Consider the following 27,619-nt stretch of genomic DNA (forward strand, 5'->3'; position numbering starts at 1 on the left):
TCAGTAACCCGCTCATTATTGCGAAACACCCGGCAACGCAAAAGCGGTGGGATTGCGACCGTGCGGCACACGTTATCCCCTCCCCCCTCGAAACAAATAACACTCGTCGCCCGGAAACCCCGTCTAGCCCGGGAGCGTGACAGCCTTTGCGACCGCGCGAAAAAAAAAAAAATAAATAAAACCAACAACAAAAGGAACACCAAATTTATCAGACGGAATCGTATCGCCCTCGACCGTGGACCCGGAGCGGTCATTGACCGGTCGTTGATATCAGCGGTCTGCGTTGCGTGGGCTGGCGCTGGGTTGCAACACCAAACACACAGACACCACCTTTGACCCGGCACGCGGGATTTTGGCCCCTGGCCTTGGCTTTCGCAAACGAAACCAAACATTCTTTCCATCCGGCTCGGACATGACCGTCGCTGTTCTCGCGGCTCCGCACACCTCATCGAAGCATCGCAACGCGCTACGCGAGATTGACATGGCACCGTCGCAGGCGCAGTCAAAACCGCGTCCGGCGGCCAGCTCGGGTTCCGGCAGCGGGAGGGCTGGGAGATCGAGCGCGCGGCTGAATAAGGCGACTCAGGAGAAGGGGGAGGTTGAGACGAATGGTGGGAGGAGTAAACGGAAGGCCGGTGAGTTTTCTTTCTTCTATCTCTTTACCCCCTGTCTTTTCTACTGCTGGGGTTGGGAATGGGGGTGGATGCGGGGCTCGTTCGTGTGCTGGGGGATTGAGGCCGATGGCTAATGTTGTTGATGGTGCTGTAGTAGTCTACGATGAGGATATTGAGGGGTTCCAGTTTACGCGGCTTCCGAGCAAGAAATCGCGGCCGTCGGTCGATGCTGTTCCTGTTCCCGAGAAGCCGGATGCCGGCACCGAGAATCCGCCTCCGCAGCAGCGAACGCCGCGGAGAGGACGACCGCCGAAGAAGAAACCGGAAGTTCAGCCGGAGGGAGGCGCAGGTACAGAGGTTAGGGAGAAGAGAGCCGAGGGCGCGAGCAAGAGACAGACGCGAGGGAGCATGAGGGGTACGGACGCAGCAGCAGAGACGCAGTCGGAGAGTGCGACACGGCCGTCGACGCGGAAGCGCGACGACATCGAATCCGTGCCCAAGGAGAAGAAACGGCGGAAAGGCAGACCGAGCAAATCGGATGTTCAGGAAAGGAATGGCTTCGTGTCGCCGGAACCGCAGCAGTCTGGTACTGCTAAGATCACGTTGCCCTTGGCCGACACGCCTGTCATACAGCGGAACAAGGAGATGAGGAAGGAGGCCAAGGGAGAGAAGGGGAGTAAAAGCAGGCGGAGTAGTCTTGGAATGAGAGGGCGGCGGGCCAGTTCGCTAATTGATTCGGGTGCATCGAATGGTAGGTTGACAGATCCTGTGGATGGAGCGGGAGATAGTGTGCTAATTATTCATCTGCAGCCTTACCTCACAAGGAGGTCGGTACTGCCGACTTTTACAAACATATTGCAGATGGGCTACCGGAACCGCGGCGGATGAGACAGCTGTTGACCTGGTGCGCTACTCGAGCATTGAGCGAGAAGCCTAAAGGAGCGCGGCCAGAAGATGCGAGCGCTCGGCTAGCAGGTATGTAATGTGGGAGTTAGTTCCCGGGATAGCGCTAAGAGAGTACAGCTCGGGTAATACAGGAAGAACTGCTCAAGGACTTCTCGACGAACTCAGAGCTCTCGAATTGGTTTGGGCGGGAGGATGTGAATCCCCCCGCTGTTGTGGTGAAGAAGCCGAACCCGAAGAACCTGCAGAATGCGGACAAGATCAAGGAGCTTGAGGAGCAGATTCAAAGGTATGAGGCTCGAATTTAGCGAGTGAGGGATATATGCTAACGGGGATTTGTACTGGATTAGGTTACAAAGGGAGAGGCATTCGCTGAATGAACTACTACGACCACCGTCGATTGCGCAACTCAAGACCCGACCATCAGATACGGTTGATGATCAAGATCAAGGGTCGGCAGCAGCCCAGTCTGGCGCGGCTCGGAAACCGCCGCCCGCGAAGATAGACCCGTCGTTACTGGAGCCGTCGCAGCAGGAGATTTACGCGATACTGAATCCGACGACGAATAAGGAGCCAAAACTAGAAACACCGGAAGAGCCATCGGCCCCTTCGCAGGGCAACAACATCTTACCATCGATGACGCCGTCCGTGGTATCTGCCCGTCTTTCACGCTTGACCAGCAGCCTTGGTCCGACATTAGACTCCTTTGCGGCGGGTGTCCATGACATCGAGCTCTATCGAGCCATGTCGGACGCGGTGTCTTCGCGAGTCCTGCGGATCTGCGCGGAACGTCTCGAGGAACGCGATGCCCGGAATGCCATGCGACGCCTTGCGATCGAGGGGGGTGACACGGAAGGCAAGGATGCCGGTGCGCGCCGCGAAAAGCCCAGAGAGGATCTGGGGGTGATTCTCGGGGCGCTCAGTCGCGTGGAGCGACGGTGAACATCTACCCGACGCACCCTTCCTTTTGTTTTGTTTTGTTTTTTTTCTACCTCTCCTCCTTCTCCCGTCTATGTATATCTGCGCTCCTGCCTCTGGTCAGGCCGGTTGGGTTCTTGTGGCCGCGGGCAATCGAGTGAGCCTTTTTTTTTTTTTTTTTTTTTTTTTTTTTTTCTTAATTTGTATTCTTCTCTTCTGTCTTTTTGGGCGGGTATGGGAGGCAAGCAATGGAGTTGAGGTGCTTTTCTTGTTTTTCAATTCTGGCGGAATGGATGAGGATAGGACAAGTACGATGATGCTGGTTATAGTGGTCTTGGGGTTAGATGACCGACTACACTACAACTACTGAGCGAGTTTAACCGCAACGATGAAGATATAATATCCCATCTGCACCGTAGCATAGGTACTAGACACGGAGTACTAGGACCTCACTATCAACCCGAGTGAGGTATACCCACAACTCTATACTAGTAGTCAGGTACCTAGCCCCTACCCTCCTCAAGCCTATACTAGCGCACTCATCGGGGATCGCCCGGCATTGGGCAGCAACACCTTTCGGCCAGGTATCGATCTATCCAGTGAGTAATTTCCCGTCGGAGGATCCGTTGATCTAGCTGCGACAGCCGACAAAGAGGAAAATGGGGCGGGTGATCGGCCTGGCCGAGTCAATACCTACTACTACACATAGTAGATAGAATAATGAAAGATAGATAGGATCAGGAGTCTGGTCATCGGTCATCGGTCAACCTACTCGATCAGGAGGAGGCGTGATGCTAAGCATTATTAGCCTAGCGTAGCCTGGCTTAAGCTGACTGCTGAACAGGTTGTTGTTGTTGTTGTTGTTGTTGTTGCCACGTGGGACTGATATTTGGGTAAGCCGGGAAGAAAGAATTGTGATTGTGAATGTGATACCTCTGATGGATTAGGATTTTGATATCTAGCGGTTAGGTCGGATGGTTCATACTGGACGGTAGATAGTAGAATACTACCAGTAGTAGGTAGGGAGGTAGGTGGATATATCTACATCCAATCCACCTTCGGCTAAAGCCTTGAGAAAGGATTGGGCGTACACCTAATTAGAATAATTATTAGAGCTTCTAGAACACACCCAAGCGGGTCCTCTGTTTCTGCCATACGCTTACATAGTATTATTATTTATGTTATGAGTCTACCTACGGCGTATATTCTTGGTGGTTGTTATTGATGATTCTTACCCTGACTCTGAGTGCCAAGGAGACGCCATGCTAATCAGCTAACAGTAACAGTAGTAACACCGTTCACTCGGTAACGACACTAAAGTAAGGTGGATAAGTGAGTCCTGACTCCTGACTCCTGGCAGACTGGTCTAGAGCTTCTCTAGCCTGCCGAGTTTTTTTTTTCTTCCTTGCTATTTTTGCGGTGCGCCTGACATCTCGAGTAGAGGATTTAGTGAAGTGATCCTCTCAGTGTGGTGTGATGATGGCTGATAAGTACCCTGAAAACCTTGACGTAACTTGACGCGACTGGACTCGGTCGAGTGCTGCATTCAATCGGGATATCTAGAAGACTAAGAACATGGCAAGTTGATCCACGGGGTTGATGGTTGAAAGAGTGTGTGTTTCCTTCTTGACGAGCTGGATTCTGGATTCTTTTTTTTTTCAATAATTTCAGCTGAAGAAAATAATAAGCTAAAGTGCGGGATCCACCATCCGTTCCTGATTTTTATATCGTCGAGACTAACTGATGACTAGACTCTAGAGCACTGCTTAGTGTTTACTGCCGACAGAGTACCACACGTCACGGATAATATCCTTTCAGTCATTCTACAACTTTACACCTCCTCAGCGTCTCGGACTCCTTCAATTATCCGTCCGGGTCGGAACCCTACCATCCCCGGTGTGACGGGCTGACGGGAGATACATCCACTGGCCGTGTGATAATGACTCCCCTTACTGCTGGACTGCTGGCTGCTGGCAGCTGGCTACTGGCTACTGGCTACTGGCTCGTTGATTCTGATTCCAACCAGAATTAAGTATTGGTCCCTGCGTTCGAGCAGGTGGCACTGTCATCCTCGGCAGCCGTCCCCTCTTCGCGTGATACGAATATGGGAGCTTGTGTCTCGCGGGTCTGGTCGCGAGTCGCACATGTCGGTGATCTGGGAGACTGAGAAAGGGGAAGAGGGGGGGGAAAAGCGCATATGACTGTCGCTGAGGGGGTTTTTTTTTTTTTTTTTTTTTCACTCATCGCTTGTCTAGGGTATGTCTACTCCGAGAGGAAAACAACAAGATCCAAAAACGTTGTATCAGTCCGAGACCACTGCAGCAGGTCCTGAAGAGGACTCAGACCGGGGATGGTCATGGAGGAGCCACTTCGCACTTCGTCAACACGAAACGACTGTGTAACACCCCCGCGGCGCACTTGAAGTCTGATGAAGTGATGAGAGACTGAGACATCCCTTTTGGGATGGACGTTGACATCATGGAAAGGGGCAGAATCGAGCAGACGGAGCTAGAGATAACGCTTCACACAGATCATTTGGGAAGTCGGTAGATATCCTCCGTACTGCGTATCTAACTGGTAGGTCGCGGGAGTATCACTATCACTCGTAGTGGAGTTGATGTAAGGAGTTGAGTCGGGCTGCAGTGAGTGCGTAAGTATGGATCAATTTCATCAATTGCTTTAAAAAAAAAATAAGGAAAAATAGAGGGGATAAAAAAAAATGATAAACCACTTTCTGCAGGTATCTCCTCTGTAAGTGAGTCGGAAGTAAGGTAGTTGGGTTGGTATGATGTACTCCTCAGGAACATCTGCATCCAAGGTTGAACTACAGGATGTGCTGGACGGATTCGGAACCTGCAGCTGGACCGATGACTTGCAGCTGCTGTATCCTTTCCGTCAATCTTTACTCATTTTCAACCTCATCCCATCATGTATAGATTACTATGCTTTAGAATATGTCGGCGGCAGCTGGAGTTGATTTGATATTGATAGCAAGTTTAGCAACTCACTAAGAGTAGGTACCTATAGTCTATGCCGACAGCCCCACTTCCGCCACTCCACACACTCTCACTCTCTCTCTCTCGCTAGCTCACCTCCTGTCGATTGTCTCTATTGCCTCGCTCATCCTGATTCCTGATCTATCCATCTATCAATCTATCCATCCGTTCATCATTCTACCGATGAGGAAAGGAACGTCGACTATCATCTCATCACTCTCTCTGGCTTTGGTCCTATCACCGTCAATCCCGGCTTTCCCTATCGGCAACCCGAATGATTGACGTGCTGACGAGGACGTCTCTCATTCGGCCCTTTGCCAATCCCCATTCGACACCGCATCTTCAACTGGATGATCCACGGTTTCCCTTGGTCTCTCTCTCTCTCTTTCTCTTCTCTAACTTCTCTACCCGAGTTCCCGTTCCCAGGTTTGAAAGTGTTCTAGACGAACGGTCCGGTCTCAAGCGAACTACGGGCACTATCTACCTAGTTAGCCGACTCAACCAGAGACAGAAACCAGAACACCCCCCTCCAAAATAAAATATTTTCCCACTGGTTCGGATATCTAACTAACTAACCAACTAACTAACTAACTAACTATCTTGTTGTCTATTGATAAGCTGTTTCTTGGTTGATCCACTCTCCATCTACTGAATTTGCCTCCAACAACCATCCATGCTGGTAAACGTAAAAAAGAAATAAGGCGACATTTTGAAGATGCTGACTTTTCTCTTATCTCGCCATCGACAGATTTTCGGAACATTTAAAATTGTCGATCGAAGAGAAAATGACACAAACCAAAACAAGGAAAACGAAGGAAAGGAGGAACTCTGGTCCTGCACCGGAATGGAGTCAGAGCAGCTCTGATCTCCAGGAGTCTTGCATTTCTCCTGTCTCAAGTTCACAACTCTGAAGGACTTGATCCGTCCCCGGAGCACAAGCCAATGTGACTGACTTCTTTGGCCACTGTGGTACCTTATCGTGGATCCCGTGGAACCAGCTCTGTTCACAGCAACTGGTTGTCGGCTTATGCCATGCCTGAACACCGTTCTAGCTCTGGCGGTTGGGTGTCACCATGGAATTTCCGTCTGGATTTACCATGACTATTATTCCTGTGCGATTTTTCCTGATTTTTTCCAACTAACTTGCGTTGACCATCATTGGAGGACGACGATATGCACAAAGAAAAAAAAAAGATATAATTTAGTTCTTGTCGGGGGGAGTGGTCTGTGATTCCATCCTCAAGAAAGACTCGTCATTACTGTGACTCCAAGCTCAAGAGATCTTCAACCACTATACAGACTAAACACTGCCCCCCCCATCTAGCTATTGGCCCTCACTTCTACCTCCTGAGTACTTTTATCATATCCTACCAGGGCTTGTGGCAGAGATACAAAGCTCCAGATCTTGTCCCTCCTCCTTTTAAGTCCCTGTCCTCACGTCTGTTGCTCGAACGAGGAAAATCACAATCCTCTCACCAACCTCCACGGACATCCCTCTGCTACACAAAGAGCAGAAATAAGAGAGAAAAAAAAGCTCGATCTCGATTGTTCATCTTCATATGCTTGCGCACAGAACCTCTATTGATATTAGACTTGGGGGCGGTTTGTATCCGCATTCATTGCGTGCTGAATTCGGCTGTGTCCATCCACAAGCCAGACGAGCCCAGACCCTTTGAATTTTTTTTTCTGCCCTCTATATTTTGATTTGCTTCACCCTCTGTCATCTGGCACCCTTCTTGATCTGCTTTCCCCCCCCATCTCCCTCTTAATCTCTAATCGCCTCTATTGCATCCTCGCATCGTCATTCTCGTGTACCATTGCGAGTGCATCTTCCGTTGTGCACCTTGACCACCCTCCTCTCGCTGGCCTGCACCCTCCCTCCCCCTTCTTTCTGATCTTGCAGCTGTTGTGCTCTCCTCCCACCTGGTCCCTGCTGGCTGCTTCAATATTCGAACCATGTATTCGTGACGTACTCACATTCTTGGTAGCGGGACCTTCACCCCCTTCCATCCCACTGAGTGGTTAAGCCCAAGCTACCTGTGCGATCCCAAGATCTTATCATCTGTGCCTTCAATCTCCTGTAGCTTCTGGCACGAACTCTGTGAGGTACGTCTCGGCATTTGCTTCTGATTTTGCTTGGCATGGTTCATTCTGTGATGCAAGTGCGTATCTAACCCTGCTGCTAGGCTACGCAATATACCCTGCACTGTCTACCCGTTGCAACTTCACAAGCAACACGGGATAGTCCCCTCTCTCAAAGACTTAGGGGGACGGGACTCAGAGATCACCTCTCTAATTAATATCTAATTTAGTGGAAGCGCAAGTTAAAAGAGGGGGGAAAAAAAACCTTGTGAGAGACAGGAAAGAATCCAGAGGTCACACAAACAAAGTCCGTGTCTGTGTGTCTCTACGGAAATCCGTCACGCATCTAAAAGAAAGCCACCAAATATGGCCGGCGGTTATTTCGACCTACCGATATTTACCTCCAGGCGTTCAAACCATACTGATGAATACCTTGGTGGGAACAGATCTGCCCCAGGGCCACGTACTTCTCCCCTTGCAAGCCCCAATGACAGCTCGTCTCAGGATAGACCGTTGGACTCCAGCAATACTCAGGGCAGGCCTCGGAATGCGGGCATTCTGAAGAGTACGAATCGTGTGAAATTCACCGCCAGCGAGGCCGGCATTCAACCAGCTCCTGCAGCGGGATCGACGCCAGAGATCCGGTTTGACGGAAGGGGCTTATCACTACCTCAACGCCCATTGCCCGCCGCCGCCAGCATTCCATCTGCAGACAGAGCTTTCCAAGCATTACCCTCGGTGGAGACCGCCTCCAACGTACCCGCAGGTGTCACGGGCCTCGCGGCCCACCCCCGAGTGAGCCCACCAGAGATTCCTGGAGATGATGAGATCAGTAGGGAGAAGGGTAGAGCCATTCAGTTTGCTCAGGAGCGCGCCCAACGATTGGCGTCCGTGCTGGGGCGTCCTACAAAATCTCCGAAGCCAAGCCCCCGATCGAGTGTGCCGTCATCGCTTGCCTCGACTCCCGAGGTGGTGCTGCCCTCCGAAGACGGTGATGAAATTCCCATGATCAGCCTCTCTGAGAAAAACTTCTACGACGATTTCACCGACCAGGACGAAGATAACCTCGTAGATGGACGGAAACCCACTCGCACTGAAGAGGCCCATCAACTCGTTCGACAAATGACCCGCAAAGACTTCAACTTTCTGACCAGAATCCGCGCTCCGTCCTCGGGGCTCCGTTCTGGTCAGACCACTCCTCTCGAAGAGAGGGACCCAGACGCCTACGTCGAACCCCCGACCCATTACCGGGGCGGCATCCTCTCGTCTCTCCTCAAACTCCACGACCAATCCGGCAACCCCTACTCGCGCGGCCGATATGTCCACTCCCGCCAGAGCAGTCTGGGGGAGATCAGCAGCCGGGGCGCCTCTCCCGACTCCGGCTGGAAATCCCATCGGCCGCGGAAGTGGTATGAAAAATCCCCTAGCCAGTCGAGCACCTCGCTCTCCGGCTCGACAACCAAGACCTCTTCGAGCTCGCCCATCGCAATGCTCAAGCGCTCGCGGAGCAGCGGTCCGACACCCGGCATGGGTAAACGCTGGGGCAAGCCGCAGCTAGAAGACGAGATCCGCATCACCGTACACATCGCGGAACTCCTCTCGCGCCAGCGATACCTCATCCGGCTCTGCCGGGCACTCATGAAGTATGGCGCGCCGACCCACCGTCTCGAGGAATACATGACCATGACGGCTCGGGTTCTGGAGATCGATGGCCAGTTCCTGTACATACCAGGCTGTATGATCATCTCGTTTGACGATGCGTCCACGCACACCACTGAGGTGAAAGTGGTGCGGTCGCCGCAGGGCGTCGACCTGGGCAAGCTTTCGGATGTACATACGATCTACAAGGAGGTGATCCACGACGTGATCGGAGTGGAGGAAGCCATCCAACGGCTAGAGGAGGTGATGAAAGCGAAGAACAAGTACCCGGTATGGATGCTCATCCTGGTCCACGGATTCGCCTCCATGTCGGTAGCACCGTTTGCGTTCAACGGCCGCCCCATCGACATGCCGATCGCCTTCCTGCTGGGCTGCCTGCTGGGCGTGCTGCAGCTGGTCCTGTCGCCGCGCTCGAACCTCTACTCCAACGTGTTTGAGATCTCCGCGGCGGTGTTGACCTCGTTCCTCGCGCGCGCCTTTGGCAGCATCCGCTATGAGGGGGAGCGGCTCTTCTGCTTCTCGGCATTGGCGCAGTCCTCCATTGCGCTCATCCTTCCGGGGTACATGGTGCTGTGCTCCAGCCTGGAGCTACAGTCGCGCAGCATTGTGGCCGGCTCCGTGCGCATGGTCTACGCCATCATCTACTCGCTCTTCCTCGGGTTCGGCATCACCATCGGCACGGCCGTCTACGGCCTGCTCGACTCGGACGCCTCGAACGATTACACGTGCCCGCCCTCGCCGATTCGCAACGAGTACCTCCAGCACTTCCCCTTCGTGATCCTCTTCACCCTCTGTCTCGCGCTGGTCAACCAGGCCAAATGGAAGCAGATCCCCATGATGCTCCTCATCGCGTTCGCCGGGTACGTGACCAACTACTTCGGCGCCAAGCGCTTCGCCTCCTCCACGCAGGTGTCCTCCGCTCTCGGCGCCTTCGTCATCGGCGTCCTTGGCAACCTCTACAGCCGCCTGCGCCATGGCCTCGCCGCCGCCGCGATGCTCCCGGCCATCTTCGTTCTCGTCCCCTCCGGCCTCGCCGCTAGCGGCTCCCTCATCTCCGGCATCGCCTCCGCCCAGTCTATCACCTCCAACGCTTCCCCCTACGCCGTCATCTCGAACGGCACTCAGGGCTTCGTCGACGCCGCGCGCAACATGACTCAGGCCTCCGCGGATCAGTTCCACGGCGTCGTCTTCGACATCGGCTATGGCATGGTCCAGGTCGCCATCGGCTTTACGGTCGGTCTATTCCTTGCCGCGCTGGTTGTCTACCCACTCGGCAAGAAACGAAGCGGCCTGTTTAGTTTCTGATCCCTCTCTCTTTTTCTCTCTCTCTCTCCCAAACATACGTCCAATTCCATCCCTTGCACTATTCCTCCGCATCTACCAGCGTCATCTTGTCCTTTCAGCGTGTTTCCTTTCCTCATTCTTCCCATGTTTTCCATCCAAGCAAGCAAGCAAGCCATATCACCATCTATACCACTCAACAACAACACTGGTACATCCATATTCCCATCGATTCTCCATTGTCATGTCTGATTTGAACACCGAGCGAGTCATCAGCGGGCCCTGTTTTGGTTCTTCTGGCATTGTTTCTTCACCTTGTTTCCTTCCCGGACCTGGAACTCTTTATTGTTGGCGCAAATGTCGGCGCACTTTTTGTTGTGGTTTTTGATTCTTTCTTTCTTTCTTTTTTTTTTTTTGTGTGTGTGGCACATGAGACGCAGGAAAAAGCATTCGTTTACGTTTTGACCCTTGTCCATGTTCATGTCCATGTGGACATCTATCATACCATACCATACCATATCATATCATATCATACCATTCAGCATATTCCGAATACGATGCCATGAGTCATGAGTTGTTATATCCTGGAGCAGAGCATAGCATCACAAAGCATAGCAATGGTGACTGTGGGTTGTGGTTGTTATGTCATTGCCAATGGACTCTACTGTATTGTATCTTCTAGTGTTTTGTCCTCGAGATGGAGAAGAAACATAGATTCATGATTTGATAGGGTGTGGTTACAACCGTGGAATCATCCAAAAAAGCCCCAGGGAATAGAATGAGACAGATATGTGAATTATCATGTACATAGCCAGATGTACATACAGGTGATGAAGAGAAGTCGAGATCGATCGGCCACGAGCCAGAATCAGTCATTTAGATCGACTCTGGGAAGGTATAGGACACACGCCGAGCCGATCGATGTACATGTCTTCATCAATGATCAAAAAGAATGAAATCGCAAGGGATACAGGAATAAAAAAAAATTTCATCTCGAAGCGCTCGATACATCACTCGACCAGCGCAACGTTTCGTGGCTGGTCGACTATTCATGAGGCTCCAAACACCATGAAAAGTCATGGACAGTAAAAGTAAACTCATAAGAATCAAGATCCCGCCCTCGCAAGAAATAATTATCCATACTGATTCGAGAAGGAAAAAGTAGAAAAACTCGGAGAAGGAAACAATGAAAGGAAAGACATCCAAGTGCAGGTCCGTTACGTCTCAGTCACATTATGTACGACGTTCGCATTACATGAACGGGGTCTTGCGCTTTTCGGCGCTGGAGAGCACAAGCATTGGCGTCTTGCGCCTCTCGGGACCCGGAGCTACCGTCTTCTGACCTGCGACGACAGCAGCGACGGATGGTGGGCCGCTTGGAGGAGGAGCCTGCTCCGTTCGGAGATCCGCGAACTTGCCACCAAAGAAATTGCCGTCCTCGCTAATGGGAGTGGTCGTATTGTACGGGCTGTCCTGAGACTTGCGCTCCCGGGAAGAACGCTCTTTCCGCTCAGAACCAATGGCTCCATTGGCAACGGCGCGCAAGCTGCCTAGGCTTGGCTTGCTCGAAAGGCTTCCACTACGCACGGTAGCATCGTCCCCATCAGAGAATGCAAAATCCTTCTCGCTTGCTGGAGTATTGGTGCCACCGCTGCTGTTGTAACCAAAGCTCCGGGTTTCGCCGCGTCGCTCGATGCCTGCTCGCACAAGACTGTGGAGAGCACGGCGACGTTGGCGGGTGGCAAAATTTTTGCTTCCCTCATGCTTGGATGTCGGCTTCGCAACAAGTTCTTCCAGGGAAGGGGGGCCGCGGGGTTGGCGAACGGGATGCTCGCCGGCACGGCCTTGACCTGGTCCGAAAGTACCCGTAGCGGGAGTCGGGGGAAAGACAGCCGACTTAGGACCTGCAGCAGTGATGGAGACATTGTTGGCCCTCGCGGTGTCAATCGTGGTACGAGCTACGGGGCTGACAGAGGAACTCTTCTTGTGGCCCCGACGGAAAGCGTTGGCGGACGGTGGGGGAAGAGGGGCGACCTCCCGAGGTGGCGATGGGCTCGCATTGGGGGGTGACCTTGTCTGCGGCCGGTTCAGGGGAGATGGCGCCGACTCAGGCGGCGGGGAGACCTCAGCACGGAAGGTAGGTGCTTGCATGACGGGATACTGATCCTCCTCTTCCCGGTAGGGAGAATACGCGTTGTCTTGCATGTAAGTGTTGTCATAGATATAATTTTGCTGACTAGTCAGAGGGTTGTACACAGAGAAAAGTCCCGGCTGACCAGGGACGGGCTGTACCACTGGCTGTACACCCTGCTGTAGTTGCTGTTGGTAAAAGCCCATGGCAGGGACGGAAAGAGAGGGTATCTCAGGCATGTGACCCATAGAGGAGTTTCCGAGATTGAGTCCCTGAAACTGCTGTGCTGCAGCGGTCACACTGATCAATTGCTGCTGCAAGCGCTGCTGCTGGGCAGCCAGGAAAAGATTCGTCGACATCAATTCCGCATAAAGATTGTCGTCAATAGGCATATCGCCGGCGATGTCCAGAGCCGGAGGTGCAAGCACCTGCTCCGGCAGAGTGTACATTGGGCGACCGGTTCCCATGTCCATATTTTGATTCGTGGCGAACGAGTGTCGGGGAAAGGCAGCGCCCGTCGCAGTCTGCGGAACACGTTCAGCCGCGCCACCGGAATGTGCTCCATATCGTCCTGTTTCCAGGCCAAGATGCTGCTGACGGTGAGCGGCTGAGGGCAAGGTCGCAGATTTGGGAGCAGTTCTCAGACCCGCCAAAAGATGCGAACGACTAGTGCGAGGGGTGGGAGGAATCGGTGCAGACGGCTGAGACTCATCGATGGTCGAGATGTGGGGAGGAGGCACACTCAAGCGTTTGACGTGGGAGCCCTTTCTCCGAGAAGCGAACCCGGAACCCGGAACTCCAAGGCCGTTGCCGTTACCGAAGGACGAATTGTAAGTCATTTGAGCAAGACCGCCAGCGTCCATAACTCAGAATCGTGTAGAATGTAGTATAAACAATATGTGCACCAAGAGATGGTTTCAAACGATATTTTTGACCGGGGAAGAAAGGACGAATTTGACGATTCAACGAGTGTTCCGTTCGACGTATTAAGTTTATTATGATCGATGGATGAGAGTGGGAGAGAAACGAAACAGTAGAGATTGTTCCACGAAGAAGGCCAGTCAATGGATGAGACAAAGAGTGAGAGTGTGTGAAGTGGTGTGATTTTTCAGCTTTGGGGAAAGAACCAGCAGACAGGATCTGAGAAGTGTGAGTGGGGAGGACTAGCCGACAACACCAACCGCGAGAACTATCTCGCCTGCAAACCAAGGAAGAAATGGACAGGTGAGAAGAGCAGATGGAGAGAATAATCGAGGCGATATCCAATTATAGAATCAACAGGAATTGGCTCAACGAGTCTCGGACCGAAGCCTCAGCCCAAGGACCGGTGAGGTAGTGAAAGGCAGCGACGACAGGCGCGATCAGAAGTCGAAAGATCGAAAGAGCCGATTAGAGCAATGGAAAAATATTTATTTTGTGAAGAAAGAATCCAAATTAAAAAGAAAAGATGGGGGTCAAAAGGCGTGGAGTGTGCGCTGCAACCCCAGCAAGTGTGTGAAAAGACGCTTGACGCGAGATAGGCAACGGGTGACTCGGAGAGAGAAAGATAGCGATAGCTTAGAGAAGAGAGGAGGACGAGGTTAGAAAAGAGAATAGTAAGATGTTGTAAAAAAGACGAGGCGAAGAGCTAAGAGTCGCTTCGGAGGAAGAGAGAAGTTGAGAAACTTTTCTTTTGTTTGGTGTTCGGGATTCTCTCTATTAGGCTGTCTTTTTCAATTATTGCTTTTTTTTTTTGGAGAACTCCCTCGCTCTCTCTCTTTCTCGCGTGAGGGGAAAAGAAGGGATAGAGAAGAAGAAGACGATGATGAAGATGATGAAGATGATGAAGATGATGAAGATGATGGCGTTTGAGGGGAGGGGAGGGGGGCGAAGACGAAGAAGAGATGGTGAGAAGAGGAAGAGGAAGAAGGACGAAGTGGTGGAAGTTCGGGTATCGGCCAGATACGCGCCAGTCACCTGCTGCGTTTTTTTTCGTTGCTTTTCCCGCCCGCTTCTGGGGGTTCGGCTTAGGATGGACTTGATGAGGGTTCACGCGTGGATGCAATATCAGAATGGTAAGTTTGAGACAAGCAGGGATCAATAGAGACTTTTGAAGAAGAAGAAGAAGAAGAATAAGTAAAAAGGGAAAAAGAAGAGAAGTGGTGGAAGAAGAAGACAGGGGGGAGAGAAGTGAAGATAGTGAGTTGGACGGATCACGATACGGGGAGGAGGAGGAAGATCTAGAAAAGAGAGAGAGAGAGAGAGAGAGAGAGGAACTGGAGGAGAAGGAGGAGAGAAGAACTGCTCTCCAGGCCTAAAGCTTAAGGTCCTGCTTGCTAAAGTCCACTGAAGTCAACACTACTGTCGAGAGGACAGGAAACAAAATAATGAACAATCAATGGCATGGAAAGGCTGATTGATACAGAGAATAGTACAGTAATTACAGTACAGATACAGATTGCCCGGTTACTTAAGTCCCATCCATGTCAGCGATGGAACTGGAACTGGTTGGAGTGTCCCGTCAGATGTACTCTGAGTATGCATGCTGACTGGCTCGCTTGGCACTAAGTCTAGACCAGGCTGAGTTAGCCCCAGTGTGAGCGACAATGCTGATTGGAAGATAATAAGGATAATGATAAATGGAATCTTCAATACCTTACATACAGTTCCTTGTGTGCCTGTCTGCCTGACCATCAATTGTTACAAGAGTACCTCCAGCTATAATTAAATAATTGACCCATTGAAACAACTCCAAGACAATGATCTTCTCTTTTTAACATACTCAACTATGTAAGATAGCCTCCTATTCAGCCTATTTTGTGTATTACATTATTCTCCCCAGACCTTAGATACCCAATTCGGCCCTTATCACAGTTATTACCTCAGTCCTCAGTACTATGTTCACCACAAACCCTTTGTGTACCCTACCTACCTAGGTAGCTATCTAATACAGCACAAATCAATATCTACCCAAGACCACTGATGATTGGGCCAAGTCTTCGCGCTCCATCTGGCTGATCCCAGTCTAGCGTCTTCAACGTGGCCTTTCTCGCCGCCAGCAAACCGCTTCAGCTACAGCATTCGTCCAGGAACCGCCGTCTGCTGCTTCTGACTGGCTAGACAGGCGGTTGTGCTCCGCTTGCAGGATGTGCATGCAGACAATGCTCTTGAGCCAATAACTGGGGAGATTGAAGACTTTTGAGTGATGATCAGTCGTGTCAGGAAGGTTCACTATCGCAACTCATGTCAGATGATTCGGTTAACCACGTTATGAACTTGTGGCATGTCCCTACTAACTATGTACAGTCCGTTCTCTCATAGAAACTCAACGAACGCCATCCGCATAATCAACCTTGGCCTCTTGACTGGGAATGATGGAAGAACAACTCGCAGAAACCTGAGTCCGAGTGGATACTCTGAAGGGAAGACTCTGTATATCGGCACATGACATATCAACGGAAGATGAGATGAGAATTCGAAATGGGGGTATCTGTTGGCAAGACACCGCATACGGTCCACCAGAAGTACAATGAGCAAGAAGTAGTCATAAGTAGATGCAGTACATGCAATGAGAAGACAAAGATATAAAAGATCCCTTTGGGGATAATATGAAACGCCGTCATTGTTGCAAAGGTGGAGCGTTCCCCTAGCACTACAAGTTTCGATCTCAAACAAACGTGCCCAAAAAAAGGGGGGGAAGCTTCATATATTCATTGTTCAGGCATCGACGGAGACGGTAGGCCCTGTAAAAGGGAGTGATGATGGTTCCCGATGAGGTGGTTGACGCTTGTGCACTGGCTCAGGAGACTCGCCGCCAGGCCCTTGTCCATCCATTCGATCAAACTCCAGAGTCTCGGCCAGTTCTTCCGCCATGGGGTCCAACTCTTCCTCCTTCAACCCCGTGGCGAGAGCCACCAGCCTCCGATGCACGTCAAATTTGGTGCTAACGCCTGCATCGGCCGTCTGCTGGGCAAGATCTCGAACAGCTGCGCCACGTGCTTTCTGGACTGAACAGAGCTGCCGAGAGAGTTGATAGAGGATTCGAAGTTTGTTCTGATCACTAGACGAGGGCATCATGTTTTCTTTCGCCGGTGGGGGTAGTGACGCGAGGCGCTCTTTAAGCCGGATTTGTTGGATTTGTTCCAAGAGAGACTCGTAGCTCTGTCGGAGTCGCTCATATCGTTCCAGCTGTGTTTCGATCGGCTGCTCTTTGACCTCTTTAACCGACAAGACAGCAGTCTGCTTCTGGATCTTTTGCCGATCCAGTTCTAATTGCTCATACAACGCTTCCGGATTCGTTACATCGTCCAAATCTTGTTGAGTGGGCTTGCTACACCCGTAATTCATAGCGAGCTTCTTGTTGGTTTCAGCCATGATGGCACTGATTTTGGAAAGTAGTATCGAGGTAGCTGGAGAAGCCGAGGGAGACAGGGTGATGGGGTCTTGGTCAGAAGGTCCTGTGGCAGCAATCTCAACTCCAGTATGATCGTTGCCCATGGCGATCGATGATGGAGGAGGGGGAATCTCGCGTTCCGGTGGGTGTGCTCGCTGGGTGATGGCTGCCGCCGTTTCACCTTCCTTGTTCACTAGATCTCCGGCTCGCGGGCAGTGCGTAAGTAGCAGGTTCACCAACCGAAAGGCGCCGTTCCGAGCAGCAACAAGTGCAGCCGTATCCTCATTGGAATCTTGACAAGATAGCAATAGATCAACTTCGTCGTGGGAGCACGTAGTGTGCAATTTGTCGAGCAGGACTTCGCAGTAATACCGAGAGCTCTTCCACTTCCCTTTACTTCTAGTAGTCTCCGCTATGTGATGGAAAATCGTTGCTCCAAACCAATCTCTGAATGAGACCGTGTCTAGAAGCAGATCCAGTAGTGCAGGAAATGTTCGCTTCTCGTAGTTGTTTGTGAACAGAACGGCACGTACAAGGGGTGTTTCTTCGTGGACGGACAGTGCCTTGATATCTGCACCTCTTCGCAGCAAGTCTTTCACGATTTCTAGATCGCCCATCGCACAGGCCCAATGAAGAGCAGTGTTGCCTGAATCATCGATTGGACGATCTACTTGGAAATGTGTCGGCGGTTCCGGGGGTGGTATCCGTGTGGCCTCTGGGGCATCTCCGACGGTCATGAAGTAGTCCAGTAGTTGGTCACCGTAGAGTATGTGTTCTTGTTCACTGATCGACATGGCGGTGACTCCGTTCGGCCCACGTTTGCGCTTACGAGAATAAGCTCCATTTTGGGACATGGGCATCATCTCTTCATCTGCCACCATTGACGATGACTCGAGAGTCGCCTGCTCAATTGACTCGTTATCGTCAAACCCTGGATTGATTTCGTACTGTTCGTGGGGAAAGCTGGGTGGGCCCATGTTGCGAATTGGTTTAGCTGCATTGAATGCCGCCTCCTCCTGCGCGGCTTTCAACTTATTGGCCTTTGAGACTCTTGGTTTTGACGCTGCGGTTGTGTGTTTCGGAGCCGGGGGAGGAGTGCGATCTCCTGCGACATAGTCGAATATTGGACGGAGCTTGTCAATAATGTTATTGCGCTCGGCAAGTAAGCGACCCTCAGGGAGGGGGATCCATGTCCCTATTAAAAGCCTTAGAAGATGATAGCTTTCGCGTGCTCCATCATATCGGGTTGCTCACCTTGATATTTACCATAACCACCCTGTACCTTCTCATGGGTGCCTTTCTGGACTTCGCGCTCCAGGATCCGGGTTCTCGCCGGCTTGTCGAACCCGGCTACCTTAAGGATATGTGTTGCATTGATCCAGTTATCGCCGCGCCGGCGCATAACACTTTCGCCATCGATCTTAAATTCGTATACTGGAACCTATTCGACCCCATCAGAAGTGTTGCAAGGCAGGAAGGGGTACTTGCCCAGTGAAAGAGTAGGGGGGAATCAACTCACACTGCTATATGTAGCAGAATAGATTTTAGAAAAATCCACTGCCGCCATGATGTGCGCCTCCGCAGACCGTCGTGATGCAATCAGTATGTTCCCGAACAACAGTTGGTTTTCGACGCGGCCTCGCGGCTTCTGACGACCAATCCAAAAGCCTAGATGCTCCTCCTCCTGGGCATTAAAGATTATGCGACAAGAATTCAGGCCCAACGCATTACAAAATAATCAATCAGAATGCGTCCAGTAAAAAGTTATCAGCCACCAGTGGCTCGTTGTAGGCTCAGTGGCATCCCAGAAACGCGATGCTTTGCAGGCTGACTGGTAAAGACGCGCCGGGAAGGGGAGAACCGCGTAAAGTGGTCACCGAAGAACGCTATTCCTGTTACAGAACTATAGTCACGTGGTGTCACCTGACTGTATCGGGAAGGAAGGAACAGCATGCCGAGAATAGCTCCAAACCTCGCTGCGTAATTGATTGCTCATTCTCAGGACATAACCCTTCCCCGCGTCCATTTTCCACATCGAAATGACCGTCGTCGAGTCAGTAAAGAGCGCCGTTGGGCTTGCGGAGAGCACCTGTATGTTTTTGTTGCCATTGGGATCCGATCACAGAAGTTGAAGACTGAAGGATCATCACCGTCCAAACTCACCGCTAATGGTCTGAATACAGCGGCTACTCGTCAAGAAATGTCCGATGCCCGTCTTCCTCTTCAATATCGCGATTCTTGCGCCGGCCTCCTGATCCCATTGAACCGATGCCGACAGCAGGAGTACTACCTTCCGTGGAAGTGCGAGGTACATTAACCGGACCCACGTCCCGTCCCTTTGACGACTCTGCTTCTTTGTTTCAAGTGGTTACATGAACTAACTTGATTGTTCTACTTGCTAGGAGGAGAGACACAGCTACGAAAAGTGCCAATATGAGGAGTTCAAGAAGCGCGTCGCCAAGATGGACGAACTCCGAGCTGCAAAGGACGGTGCCCGGAGCAATTGATATCTTGGAGATCGGCATGTGCACTTGAAACGAAAGGAGTGACGGACTATGTACATAATAGAGGATCTGAGGTTATTTGTCCATGCACTGACTCTGGCGTTGGGAACTTCTCCGCATTGAAACTTGGCGACTTAAATGGCCTTGAGTAGCTGAGGCTCGCGTCTACTAAAAGCTCGGGGGTTCCTTTGGGGCCTGCTGCAGCTCTCACCTGGATTGAAACGATCCTGAATGTCGACTATCCATATATCTCCACCATTTGAGGGGATGGGTCAGCTCTGGCAGCTTGGAAGTTAATCTAAAAATCTCCAATTTGTCAGCAGAGCAACTGTTCGAGAAAGAACTGATGACAGTCTCGTATTCTTTCCTGAGCCGTCGTTTTTGCTTATTTTCTCTTCGTGTTTGAATGTCTGAGGTGCGGCAACCATGATTAAAACGTTAAAGTTATTGACATAGACATAGAGGCAAAACAGCCTATTAAGCTGCGCCTCATTCCTGGTACCATGCCCCTTATGCTATGATGGAATGAGTGACCCTTCAAACATACTGCACCTCGTGTTCCTGATGATAAATCAGGAAATTTACGTTCCCAAGGCTGCATATAATTATGGTCATAGATCAGCCCACGACTCACTGTCACCCCACTTGGCAGTAACACAGAGTCACAGACCCTTGAATGACTCGGGGTCTGTTCGATATAGATCACCGTTTCTGTTTCCACGACTATTACGTGTTATAGACGTAATCACATGATCCGACACCTCCGCGCTCAAGCGTGCAAAATGCTGCTTAATTGCTTATAAATCGGGTTCGCGCAGTTTCCGCTGCCTTATCGGCGATAGAACCAGTGTTGTCGTTGGTTGCTTACTATTCACCTTTTTCTGCTGCCCCGCGGAAAGACTGAAAAATCCCCCCACTACGCTGCCCACGTCCATGCTCTACGCCAATAGGCAGTTGAGTCCATTCTCCGAAGCTACGGCGCAAAAAAAGTAGATAAAGTCGAGTCTGGACTTTTTCTGCAATGATGATCAGATAATATCCCCTTTTGTTTCCTGTTTCTCCTGCCCCTGGACGACCGGAGAGTGTGCTCATATACCTATAGAGGAGGGGCAGCGTCACTTGCCACCGGTGTTAGCCCACTCTCTCATTTCCTGTGTCTGTCACAGGTCTGGACTACCAGGAACTTTTCTTTGCTTCCTGCGGGGTTTCGGCTTTGTACTTTCTTTCGCGATTGCGGTCGTCCGTATAGGGTAGTTGGGATATCTGTATGATACAATGGGTCTGCTGTAAGTTGAGAGACCCTTTGCTTTCTGAGAATTGATCCTAATCCGTTCTCTTAGAGCTCTTGGAACAGCCCTGGAATGGGAAGAAGCCAAGAAACGATCCGATCAAGTGCGAAAATGGGGTATCGAGGTTGGTCGGACGAAGCTCGTTTCTAGTTGACTCTACAGCTCACGTAAGACAGCAATTGCTCGCTATTTGGAATCGTGCCAAAGGGAAGGAGCGCGATGCTTTGCTCTGGGGTGATGAGGTAGATCTTTCTCCTATTGAGCTTGCTCAGTTGGCTGGATGACTCACGCAAGATTAGGTCGAGTACCTCGTGGTAGCAGTCGATGACGAGGCAAAGAAGGCGCGTTTGTCTTTAGCTCAGGCCGAGATTCTGAAGTCTTTGGCTCGGGATGAGGCTTTGTGGAAGACAAACGGCTCCAACCCTGGTCATGGGAAAGAGCAGTAAGTCGATTACAGCGATGTCCTATTCTTCTTGGGTTGTCTAATTCGGTGATAGTGAAAATGAGGACCCTCCCCATTTCCACCCCGAGTTTGGCCGGTTCATGCTCGAGGCTACTCCAGGTCAGCCATGGGGGATTGACTTCAAGGATCTTTTGAAAGTGGAATCGAACATGAAGTGGAGGTGTGTTTTATACTTGACTTGCCTCATCTGGGGGCCTGAGCAACACTAATATTCGGCTACAGACGGGAAATTGCAAAGTCACATATGGCTGAAAACGAGTATCCCATCACACTCACAACATTCCCCCGTCTGGGTACAAAGGACGACTATATCCAACCTTATTACCCTCCATCTGGACCAGCGCTGCGCTCGCAATTCGTTCCAGATGAGATCGCCAACCCTCACATCAGATTCCCAACACTAGCAGCGAACATCAGATCAAGAAGGGGCCGGAAGGTCGAACTGAATGTTCCTGTCTATGTGGATAAGAATACTCCAGTACCATTCAATGACCCAACGGTCAATTATGACCTTCACACCTGGCCTGAAGATAACGATGTCCGGAACGGAGCTGCAAAGGAAGGTCATGTTTACATGGATGCAATGGCGTTCGGAATGGGCAGCTGCTGTCTGCAGATCACATTCCAAGCGAAGAACATCACCGAGGGACGAAAGCTCTATGACCAATTGAGCCCTCTAGGACCAATCCTTCTGGCACTGACAGCTGCGACGCCGATTTATAAAGGATTTCTGGTTGATACAGACGTCCGGTGGAATCAAATAGGAAATGCGGTCGACGACCGGACACGGGAAGAACTAGGTGAACTAGTGAGTTTTCCTTCTCGGTGTCAGACTGTCCTGAATATGAGGACTGACATGTTACCGTAGCCCCTGAAAAACGACCGGTGGAGAATCCCCAAGTCTCGGTATGGCTCAAATTCGACATATATCTCTCATGATCCCCGACTACGGAAGGAGTATCTGGATCCGGGTCTGATTGTCGATGAGGATATTAAGAAGCGACTCGTGGAGGGTGGCATGGATGATTTGCTGGCGACCCATTTCGCGCACCTTTTCATCCGTGATCCCTTGGTCATTTTCTCGGAGGATTTGGAAGAGTTGGATCTCAACAAGGCAGATCATTTTGAGAACCTACAATCAACGAACTGGCAGCATATGCGGTTCAAGCCTCCCCCACCGGACAAGGCCGATATCGGCTGGCGAGTTGAGTTCCGCTCAATGGAGATCCAGATGACTGACTTTGAGAACGCTGCATTCAGTATCTTCATTGTGCTCATCACTCGTGCTATCCTCAGTTTTGACCTCAACTTCTATATTCCTATCCAGCGGACCACTGAGAACATGGAGACAGCGCATGCTCGCAATGCCGTTCATGACCGCAAGTTCTATTTCCGCAGGAATCCTTTCTCGCGCCGTGTCAGACATAATCAACGTTCGACCACCGCTAGCGAGGTGTCGTCAGCTACTTCTTCTGCGAACAACACACCGCCGCCATCGCCGCCTCTTGGTCCCGTGGACTTGGAGTACGATCTTATGACTATTAACGACATTATCAACGGTTCTGATGACGGAGGCTTCCCGGGTCTGATCCCCCTCGTCGAGTCCTATTTGAATAGTGTCAATGTGGATGTGGAAACCCGGTGTTCCCTCGCTACATACCTTGACCTGATCAGGAAACGAGCAAACGGAACGCTCTGGACAGGTGCTCGGTGGATCCGGGAATTCGTTGCTTCCCATCCGGCGTATAAGCAGGACAGTGTAGTCTCAGAAGAGATTTGCTATGATCTTGTGAAAGCCGTTGATGAGATGGCCGTGAAAGAAGGCAGAGACGGAAGTGCGGGTTGGCAATTACTCAGAGGACGAAAATAATGAGCGTTTCTGCATTAGCAAGCAGGTGATGATATCCGTTTCAGAACTAGTAGCATTGGTGGTTTGTTTGATTGTCCATAGATAGCATTACTCTTCATATCTCTTGGTGTCTCTAGGTGGATCACCCAAAGCGTCGAATCTATCGTTCAGATGTCTACCAGCTCTATCTCTTGTTCGTGTCTTCCGCCGAACAGTTCCCATTGCTCACAATGATGGAAATATCAGGTGGCGCCAAATTGAGCTCAAGCCAACGTACTTCTTTCGTCCTCCGTGGGTTGCCGACAAGAATCCGCCAACCCAGTCACCTTCCATTCCCCGTTGATCTTATGAAGGATGAACAGCTCGACGCCCACATGGTCCACGACTCCGTTGATCTTCGCTCTGAACGGGGCCCAAACAGCCGCCAGATTTGCCATTTCATCCACCTTCACCTCCGGGTCCCAGATACGCTCGTTGATATCGTCTTCGATCTTGAAAATGTGCTCGACAAACGCACCGATTGTACAGAATCGAGGGGCCATGGGCGGCGGCGGCCAGAGTGCCATCCCACCTGCTCTGACACAGTACTTGTCGAAATCGTCGCGGGACTTTGTCGCCAGCGCGGAGAGAAATCCTTTCGTCACCGCGACGACGGATTCGACCTCGTCTGCGTGGCCGGTAGTGGTTGGGGAGGAGGGATCGAACTGTCGTCGAGACTGGTTTGATATATTCCAACACATAGTGGGACTCATGGGTGTGTTGGGGATGTGGCTGCGAACTTCTTTAGGGGCGTGTTCTTGTCACTTGGCTTATATGGTACCTTTCTAGTGAAGGACACAGGGTCGCGCTCCTGACTCTTGGGCAGGGGACCCGGTACCGGGAAGGCGCCAGGCCATATATTATATTCTCGAACTCACCAGGGGCTATACGTATAGCGACTTCACATGCAGCTATCCGATATAGCGACAGTTCTACGATAATTAGGATGCGTGTTGGACGCTGCTGGTAGTTTACATACTTATCACGATGGTTGTTGTTCAGAAAACGCCATGGAGTCGTGCCTTGTCTCAATCCAAAATACCTATAACGGGTACAATGGACAAAACTGACGCCGACTATGATTCTATCAACGACTACAGCAGAATAGACATCCAAGGAGTGGGTTGGAAGCATCGCGGTTACATTGCGGGCTGCATCTGGTTTCTGTCGTCTCACAGGTATGACCTACCTAGCCGTTAAACACTAAACACTAAAGACACATGATGATTGAATATGAGGCATGGAAGATTGCTTCCTGTTCTGTGTAACAGGCCCTGAGATCAAAGGCAACACACGCAGGATGATTGCGTAGTACTCGGGACAAGCTCCAGTAGGAGGATAATCTCGTTGTGAATGACCCTATCAGCCAGTATCGGGATTCTTTTAGGCTTTATGTCAGTTGATCCTGCACATTTGGCAACCATTTGCGGAATTTGACCTGAGGAGTCGTGCAACCTGAAGCAAGGTGCACCGTCCCAATATTTGGATCCTCGTATCGCGTCCTAAGGGTGGACGTTGAAGTTGCTGTGAAAAACTCCGTGCTTGCTAAGTACGAGTCCATGAGACTATGGCAGACTAGCCGAACGTATGTTTTTCTTTTCAAGGACGATGCTGGACTTGTGAGATGTCGTCGAACATCGTACAAGTGCACGTGCTGAGCGCCTTTGACCTCGCGTACTTCCCACATCTCTTCTCAATTTTCGACATCATCACAACTATTGTCAAGTATATGGGACCCAGTCAATATCGGGCCGATGGCACACATCGACATATCAAATATCATGTCCGTGCCATCTTTGCTTCTCCGTAATCCATCGGTCTCTCTTCGCCCCAACACTGGTCTCCCCGTCCTTTCACCACGGCACAACCATTTGCTGCCTCTCAGATATTTTCCAAAGATCATTTCCGACAATCAAAGATGATGCTTTTAGCAATCCTTCTCGGATCTTGACCGGCTTCACCATCACAATGCCGAGTTTTTAGCGAAGAACAACGGATAATCCCCTGTCTCCCTCCGGGCCTGCTTGAGTAGCGTACACCGGCGTGAGCGCCAAAGCAGCTTCTAGCACATAGTGACTCCACACCCCGGTTCTTACACGACAACAGTCACCACTCCCATTTTTGCCCCGCAAAGTACTCTGGAGATCTTTGCTCTATTGGATCAGGGAAAGACGATCGTGAAGCATGGAGGGCTTCAACTCCGAATCCCCACACTCTTCAGTCCTCGCGAATCTTGTCACTCATCGTCATCCCAATGCAAACCAAGAGGATCCTAGGACCCCTCACCGGTGGCACCTGGTGGCTCTATACGAGGAGAACCAAGTTTTCAGGGATCAACCAGCGCAAGCCATGGGGGACCGATCATGGGTTTCTCCTTCTCCTGCGGCGCGGAGGCAAAGAAGAACCGGGCTCATGGAGATTGCAAAAGATGATTCGCCTGACCAGCCTCCATTTCTCGAAAATGATAGCAGCAGGTGCCTCGTTCCTTGCTCTGTGGGCTGTTGGGAACGCTGCGCCGAACAGCATCTCAAGCCTTAAATTCCATGTCCGAAATGGCACATACGTTGGTGTGAGAAATGCAAACTACCAGCAGGACTTCTTCCTGGGGATGCCATAAGCTCAACGGCCTGTGGGAGATCTGCGGCTCAGGGTAGCTCAATCTCTTAATGAGAGTTGGGCTGGGGAGCGTGATGCGAAGGAATACTCGGATATCTGCGTGGGATATGGGGTAACCTACCTGTTTCCCTTCTAAAACAAATCTACTCTGATTCTGACTGGAAGTAGAGTGATTCTATCTGGTTTCTCATGTCGGAAGCCTGTCTTACTGTGAATGTTGTTCGTGGTCCATCGGTTGACGAGAGCTCGAAACTTCCAGTGAGTGTTTGGATTCACGGAGGTGGCTTTTATATGCGGGCTGGCTCTGGCCAGCGCTACAATATGTCTGCTATCGTCGTGAACTCCTATAAGATGGCTGAGAAAGCTTATTCAAGCTTAAGAAAAGTATCCGTGTTGCTAACAACAGCAGGCAAACCATTTATCGCTGTATCACTCATTCATTGTCTGTCCGCATGGGACTTCTTGAGCTGCTAGGAAGCTCGTTATTTGCTGATCCAGGTAACTGTACTGGCTACCAAGTGCTCTACGATAAATTGGTTTTACAGGTCCAATGCTTAAATGCCAAGGACACATTGCAGTGTCTGTGCAAAGTCCCGTTTGATAGGCTGAACTCTGCTCTGAACGTGAACGGAACGGACGGTCATTCTGACTACAACTTTTCACCCTCCATCGATGGCGATATCGTAACGGATCGGGGAAGTGTTCTTCTCAAGAAGCATAAATATGCCAGGGTTCCGATCATCGCGGGCACCAACACAGACGAAGGGACAGCGTTTGGGCCCATGGGGGTCAATACAACGGAACAATTCTACGAATATCTCACGGGTATGTTGACCTGTCTTTCAATACCTGGAGGGTAATGAATGTGCTAATCTGGGTAGCAGATGGCCAACACGGAGGTCCATTCAAACTGCCACATTCCATCGCGATGCATATCCTACACTTGAACCCTGACGAGCCCTCCCAAGGCACTCCGGAATCTCTCGGATCCGAACGTGTGCCTTCCAAGGGCTATCGATGGCGTCGCACGTCGGCGTACGTAGGTGACGTTGCAATTCATGCCAACCGACGCCGGCAATGCGAGGCATGGAGCGAGACCTTGACGCTAGCGTACTGCTACCGCTTCAATGTCCACTCGACTGATGTTGCGTTTGTTGAAGGCTCAACTCACTTCGAGGAGGTGGCTTTTGTGTTCCACAACATCGGGGGAGTAGGATACGATTACGGTAAACCGTTTGCGGGCGTGCCGGAGTCATACAAGCAGCTCAGCAAGCTGATGGCGAGCATGTGGGCATCGTTTATCCATGATCTGGATCCAAACTCAGGCGTTGGAAGCTCGTCCGTGCACTGGGACCCGTATAGTCGACATGAGCCAGTTGATCTGCTCTTTGATGCTAATGTGACTAGTCACATGGAGCCTGACACATGGAGGAAGAAGCAGATCCACTACATCAACTCCATGGCTCATAAGTATAGGCGGTGATCGTATTGCTGCTGGACTGTTCAATTTGTCCGCATACCTGTATCTATTGGGACTTCATCATGAGAGAGATCTTATCAAATGATGGATTTGGAGCTGCAACACATCAGCAGACGAGTTGAGAAGATACACGACGCGCATTTGCTTTCTCCAGGCCCATGGGAACCAGTCAGGCATTATGTTTAATCAGCACTATGCTTCATTTTCTCAGCAACCTATTGATCTACTCTGTAGTTGGAGACTTCACACAGTTGAGCTCACAATACATACATCCAATCATTGTACCTATTCCATGTCACCAACGCATCCTTGCTTGTAATAATCCACTCCAGCTAGACAGTGAAGCAATTGCATTGACCTAGCCAACAAGCAGTGCAAGCGCCAGCAGATACAGAATTGACCTATAGAAAGTCATAAGTACTG

General features: G+C 50.9%; 9 protein-coding genes across 9 annotated transcripts, besides 16 other annotated features; 6 read left to right on the forward strand and 3 right to left on the reverse strand.

Moving 5' to 3' along the window:
• Nucleotides 1–412: 412 nt before the first annotated feature.
• On the forward strand, nucleotides 413–2,459 carry ACLA_041410 (Mis12-Mtw1 family protein; the record flags this gene model as incomplete). Its single annotated transcript, XM_001271348.1, has 5 exons — nucleotides 413–635; nucleotides 769–1,365; nucleotides 1,425–1,589; nucleotides 1,638–1,806; nucleotides 1,868–2,459. The coding sequence occupies 5 exons, from the start codon at nucleotides 413–415 to the stop codon at nucleotides 2,457–2,459; spliced, it is 1,746 nt and encodes a 581-aa protein (XP_001271349.1).
• Nucleotides 2,460–2,599: 140 nt separating this feature from the next.
• Nucleotides 2,600–2,629: a microsatellite.
• Nucleotides 2,600–2,633: a microsatellite.
• A 646-nt stretch (nucleotides 2,634–3,279) lies between these two features.
• Nucleotides 3,280–3,306: a microsatellite.
• Nucleotides 3,280–3,307: a microsatellite.
• A 1,080-nt stretch (nucleotides 3,308–4,387) lies between these two features.
• Nucleotides 4,388–4,438: a microsatellite.
• A 213-nt stretch (nucleotides 4,439–4,651) lies between these two features.
• Nucleotides 4,652–4,672: a microsatellite.
• Nucleotides 4,673–5,570: 898 nt separating this feature from the next.
• Nucleotides 5,571–5,605: a microsatellite.
• A 389-nt stretch (nucleotides 5,606–5,994) lies between these two features.
• Nucleotides 5,995–6,028: a microsatellite.
• Nucleotides 5,995–6,029: a microsatellite.
• Nucleotides 6,030–7,879: 1,850 nt separating this feature from the next.
• Nucleotides 7,880–10,477, forward strand: ACLA_041420 (threonine/serine exporter family protein; the record flags this gene model as incomplete). The annotated part of the gene is made up of 1 exon (XM_001271349.1): nucleotides 7,880–10,477. The coding sequence occupies one exon, from the start codon at nucleotides 7,880–7,882 to the stop codon at nucleotides 10,475–10,477; it is 2,598 nt and encodes an 865-aa protein (XP_001271350.1).
• Nucleotides 10,478–10,505: a microsatellite.
• Nucleotides 10,506–10,841: 336 nt separating this feature from the next.
• Nucleotides 10,842–10,867: a microsatellite.
• An 83-nt stretch (nucleotides 10,868–10,950) lies between these two features.
• Nucleotides 10,951–10,990: a microsatellite.
• Nucleotides 10,951–10,991: a microsatellite.
• A 713-nt stretch (nucleotides 10,992–11,704) lies between these two features.
• Nucleotides 11,705–13,447, reverse strand: ACLA_041430 (uncharacterized protein; the record flags this gene model as incomplete). The annotated part of the gene is made up of 1 exon (XM_001271350.1): nucleotides 11,705–13,447. One exon carries the CDS (start codon nucleotides 13,445–13,447, stop codon nucleotides 11,705–11,707), a length of 1,743 nt encoding a protein of 580 aa, XP_001271351.1.
• A 937-nt stretch (nucleotides 13,448–14,384) lies between these two features.
• Nucleotides 14,385–14,426: a microsatellite.
• A 384-nt stretch (nucleotides 14,427–14,810) lies between these two features.
• Nucleotides 14,811–14,835: a microsatellite.
• Nucleotides 14,811–14,836: a microsatellite.
• Nucleotides 14,837–16,280: 1,444 nt separating this feature from the next.
• Nucleotides 16,281–18,523, reverse strand: ACLA_041440 (putative APSES transcription factor; the record flags this gene model as incomplete). The annotated part of the gene is made up of 3 exons (XM_001271351.1): nucleotides 16,281–18,151; nucleotides 18,211–18,397; nucleotides 18,476–18,523. The coding sequence occupies 3 exons, from the start codon at nucleotides 18,521–18,523 to the stop codon at nucleotides 16,281–16,283; spliced, it is 2,106 nt and encodes a 701-aa protein (XP_001271352.1).
• Nucleotides 18,524–18,995: 472 nt separating this feature from the next.
• Nucleotides 18,996–19,463, forward strand: ACLA_041450 (NADH dehydrogenase [ubiquinone] 1 beta subcomplex subunit 7; the record flags this gene model as incomplete). Its single annotated transcript, XM_001271352.1, has 3 exons — nucleotides 18,996–19,047; nucleotides 19,140–19,264; nucleotides 19,359–19,463. 3 exons carry the CDS (start codon nucleotides 18,996–18,998, stop codon nucleotides 19,461–19,463), a joined length of 282 nt encoding a protein of 93 aa, XP_001271353.1.
• Nucleotides 19,464–20,735: 1,272 nt separating this feature from the next.
• On the forward strand, nucleotides 20,736–23,082 carry ACLA_041460 (glutamate--cysteine ligase; the record flags this gene model as incomplete). Its single annotated transcript, XM_001271353.1, has 7 exons — nucleotides 20,736–20,746; nucleotides 20,801–20,873; nucleotides 20,926–20,991; nucleotides 21,049–21,191; nucleotides 21,247–21,372; nucleotides 21,435–22,020; nucleotides 22,081–23,082. 7 exons carry the CDS (start codon nucleotides 20,736–20,738, stop codon nucleotides 23,080–23,082), a joined length of 2,007 nt encoding a protein of 668 aa, XP_001271354.1.
• An 87-nt stretch (nucleotides 23,083–23,169) lies between these two features.
• Nucleotides 23,170–23,801, reverse strand: ACLA_041470 (uncharacterized protein; the record flags this gene model as incomplete). The annotated part of the gene is made up of 2 exons (XM_001271354.1): nucleotides 23,170–23,249; nucleotides 23,339–23,801. The coding sequence occupies 2 exons, from the start codon at nucleotides 23,799–23,801 to the stop codon at nucleotides 23,170–23,172; spliced, it is 543 nt and encodes a 180-aa protein (XP_001271355.1).
• A 1,553-nt stretch (nucleotides 23,802–25,354) lies between these two features.
• Nucleotides 25,355–25,717, forward strand: ACLA_041480 (uncharacterized protein; the record flags this gene model as incomplete). The annotated part of the gene is made up of 1 exon (XM_001271355.1): nucleotides 25,355–25,717. One exon carries the CDS (start codon nucleotides 25,355–25,357, stop codon nucleotides 25,715–25,717), a length of 363 nt encoding a protein of 120 aa, XP_001271356.1.
• A 451-nt stretch (nucleotides 25,718–26,168) lies between these two features.
• Nucleotides 26,169–27,199, forward strand: ACLA_041490 (uncharacterized protein; the record flags this gene model as incomplete). The annotated part of the gene is made up of 2 exons (XM_001271356.1): nucleotides 26,169–26,541; nucleotides 26,601–27,199. 2 exons carry the CDS (start codon nucleotides 26,169–26,171, stop codon nucleotides 27,197–27,199), a joined length of 972 nt encoding a protein of 323 aa, XP_001271357.1.
• Between the last annotated feature and the right edge of the window lie 420 nt (nucleotides 27,200–27,619).

Source organism: Aspergillus clavatus, genomic scaffold (genome assembly GCF_000002715.2).
Source record: "Aspergillus clavatus NRRL 1 1099423829802 genomic scaffold, whole genome shotgun sequence".
NCBI lineage: Eukaryota > Fungi > Ascomycota > Eurotiomycetes > Eurotiales > Aspergillaceae > Aspergillus > Aspergillus clavatus.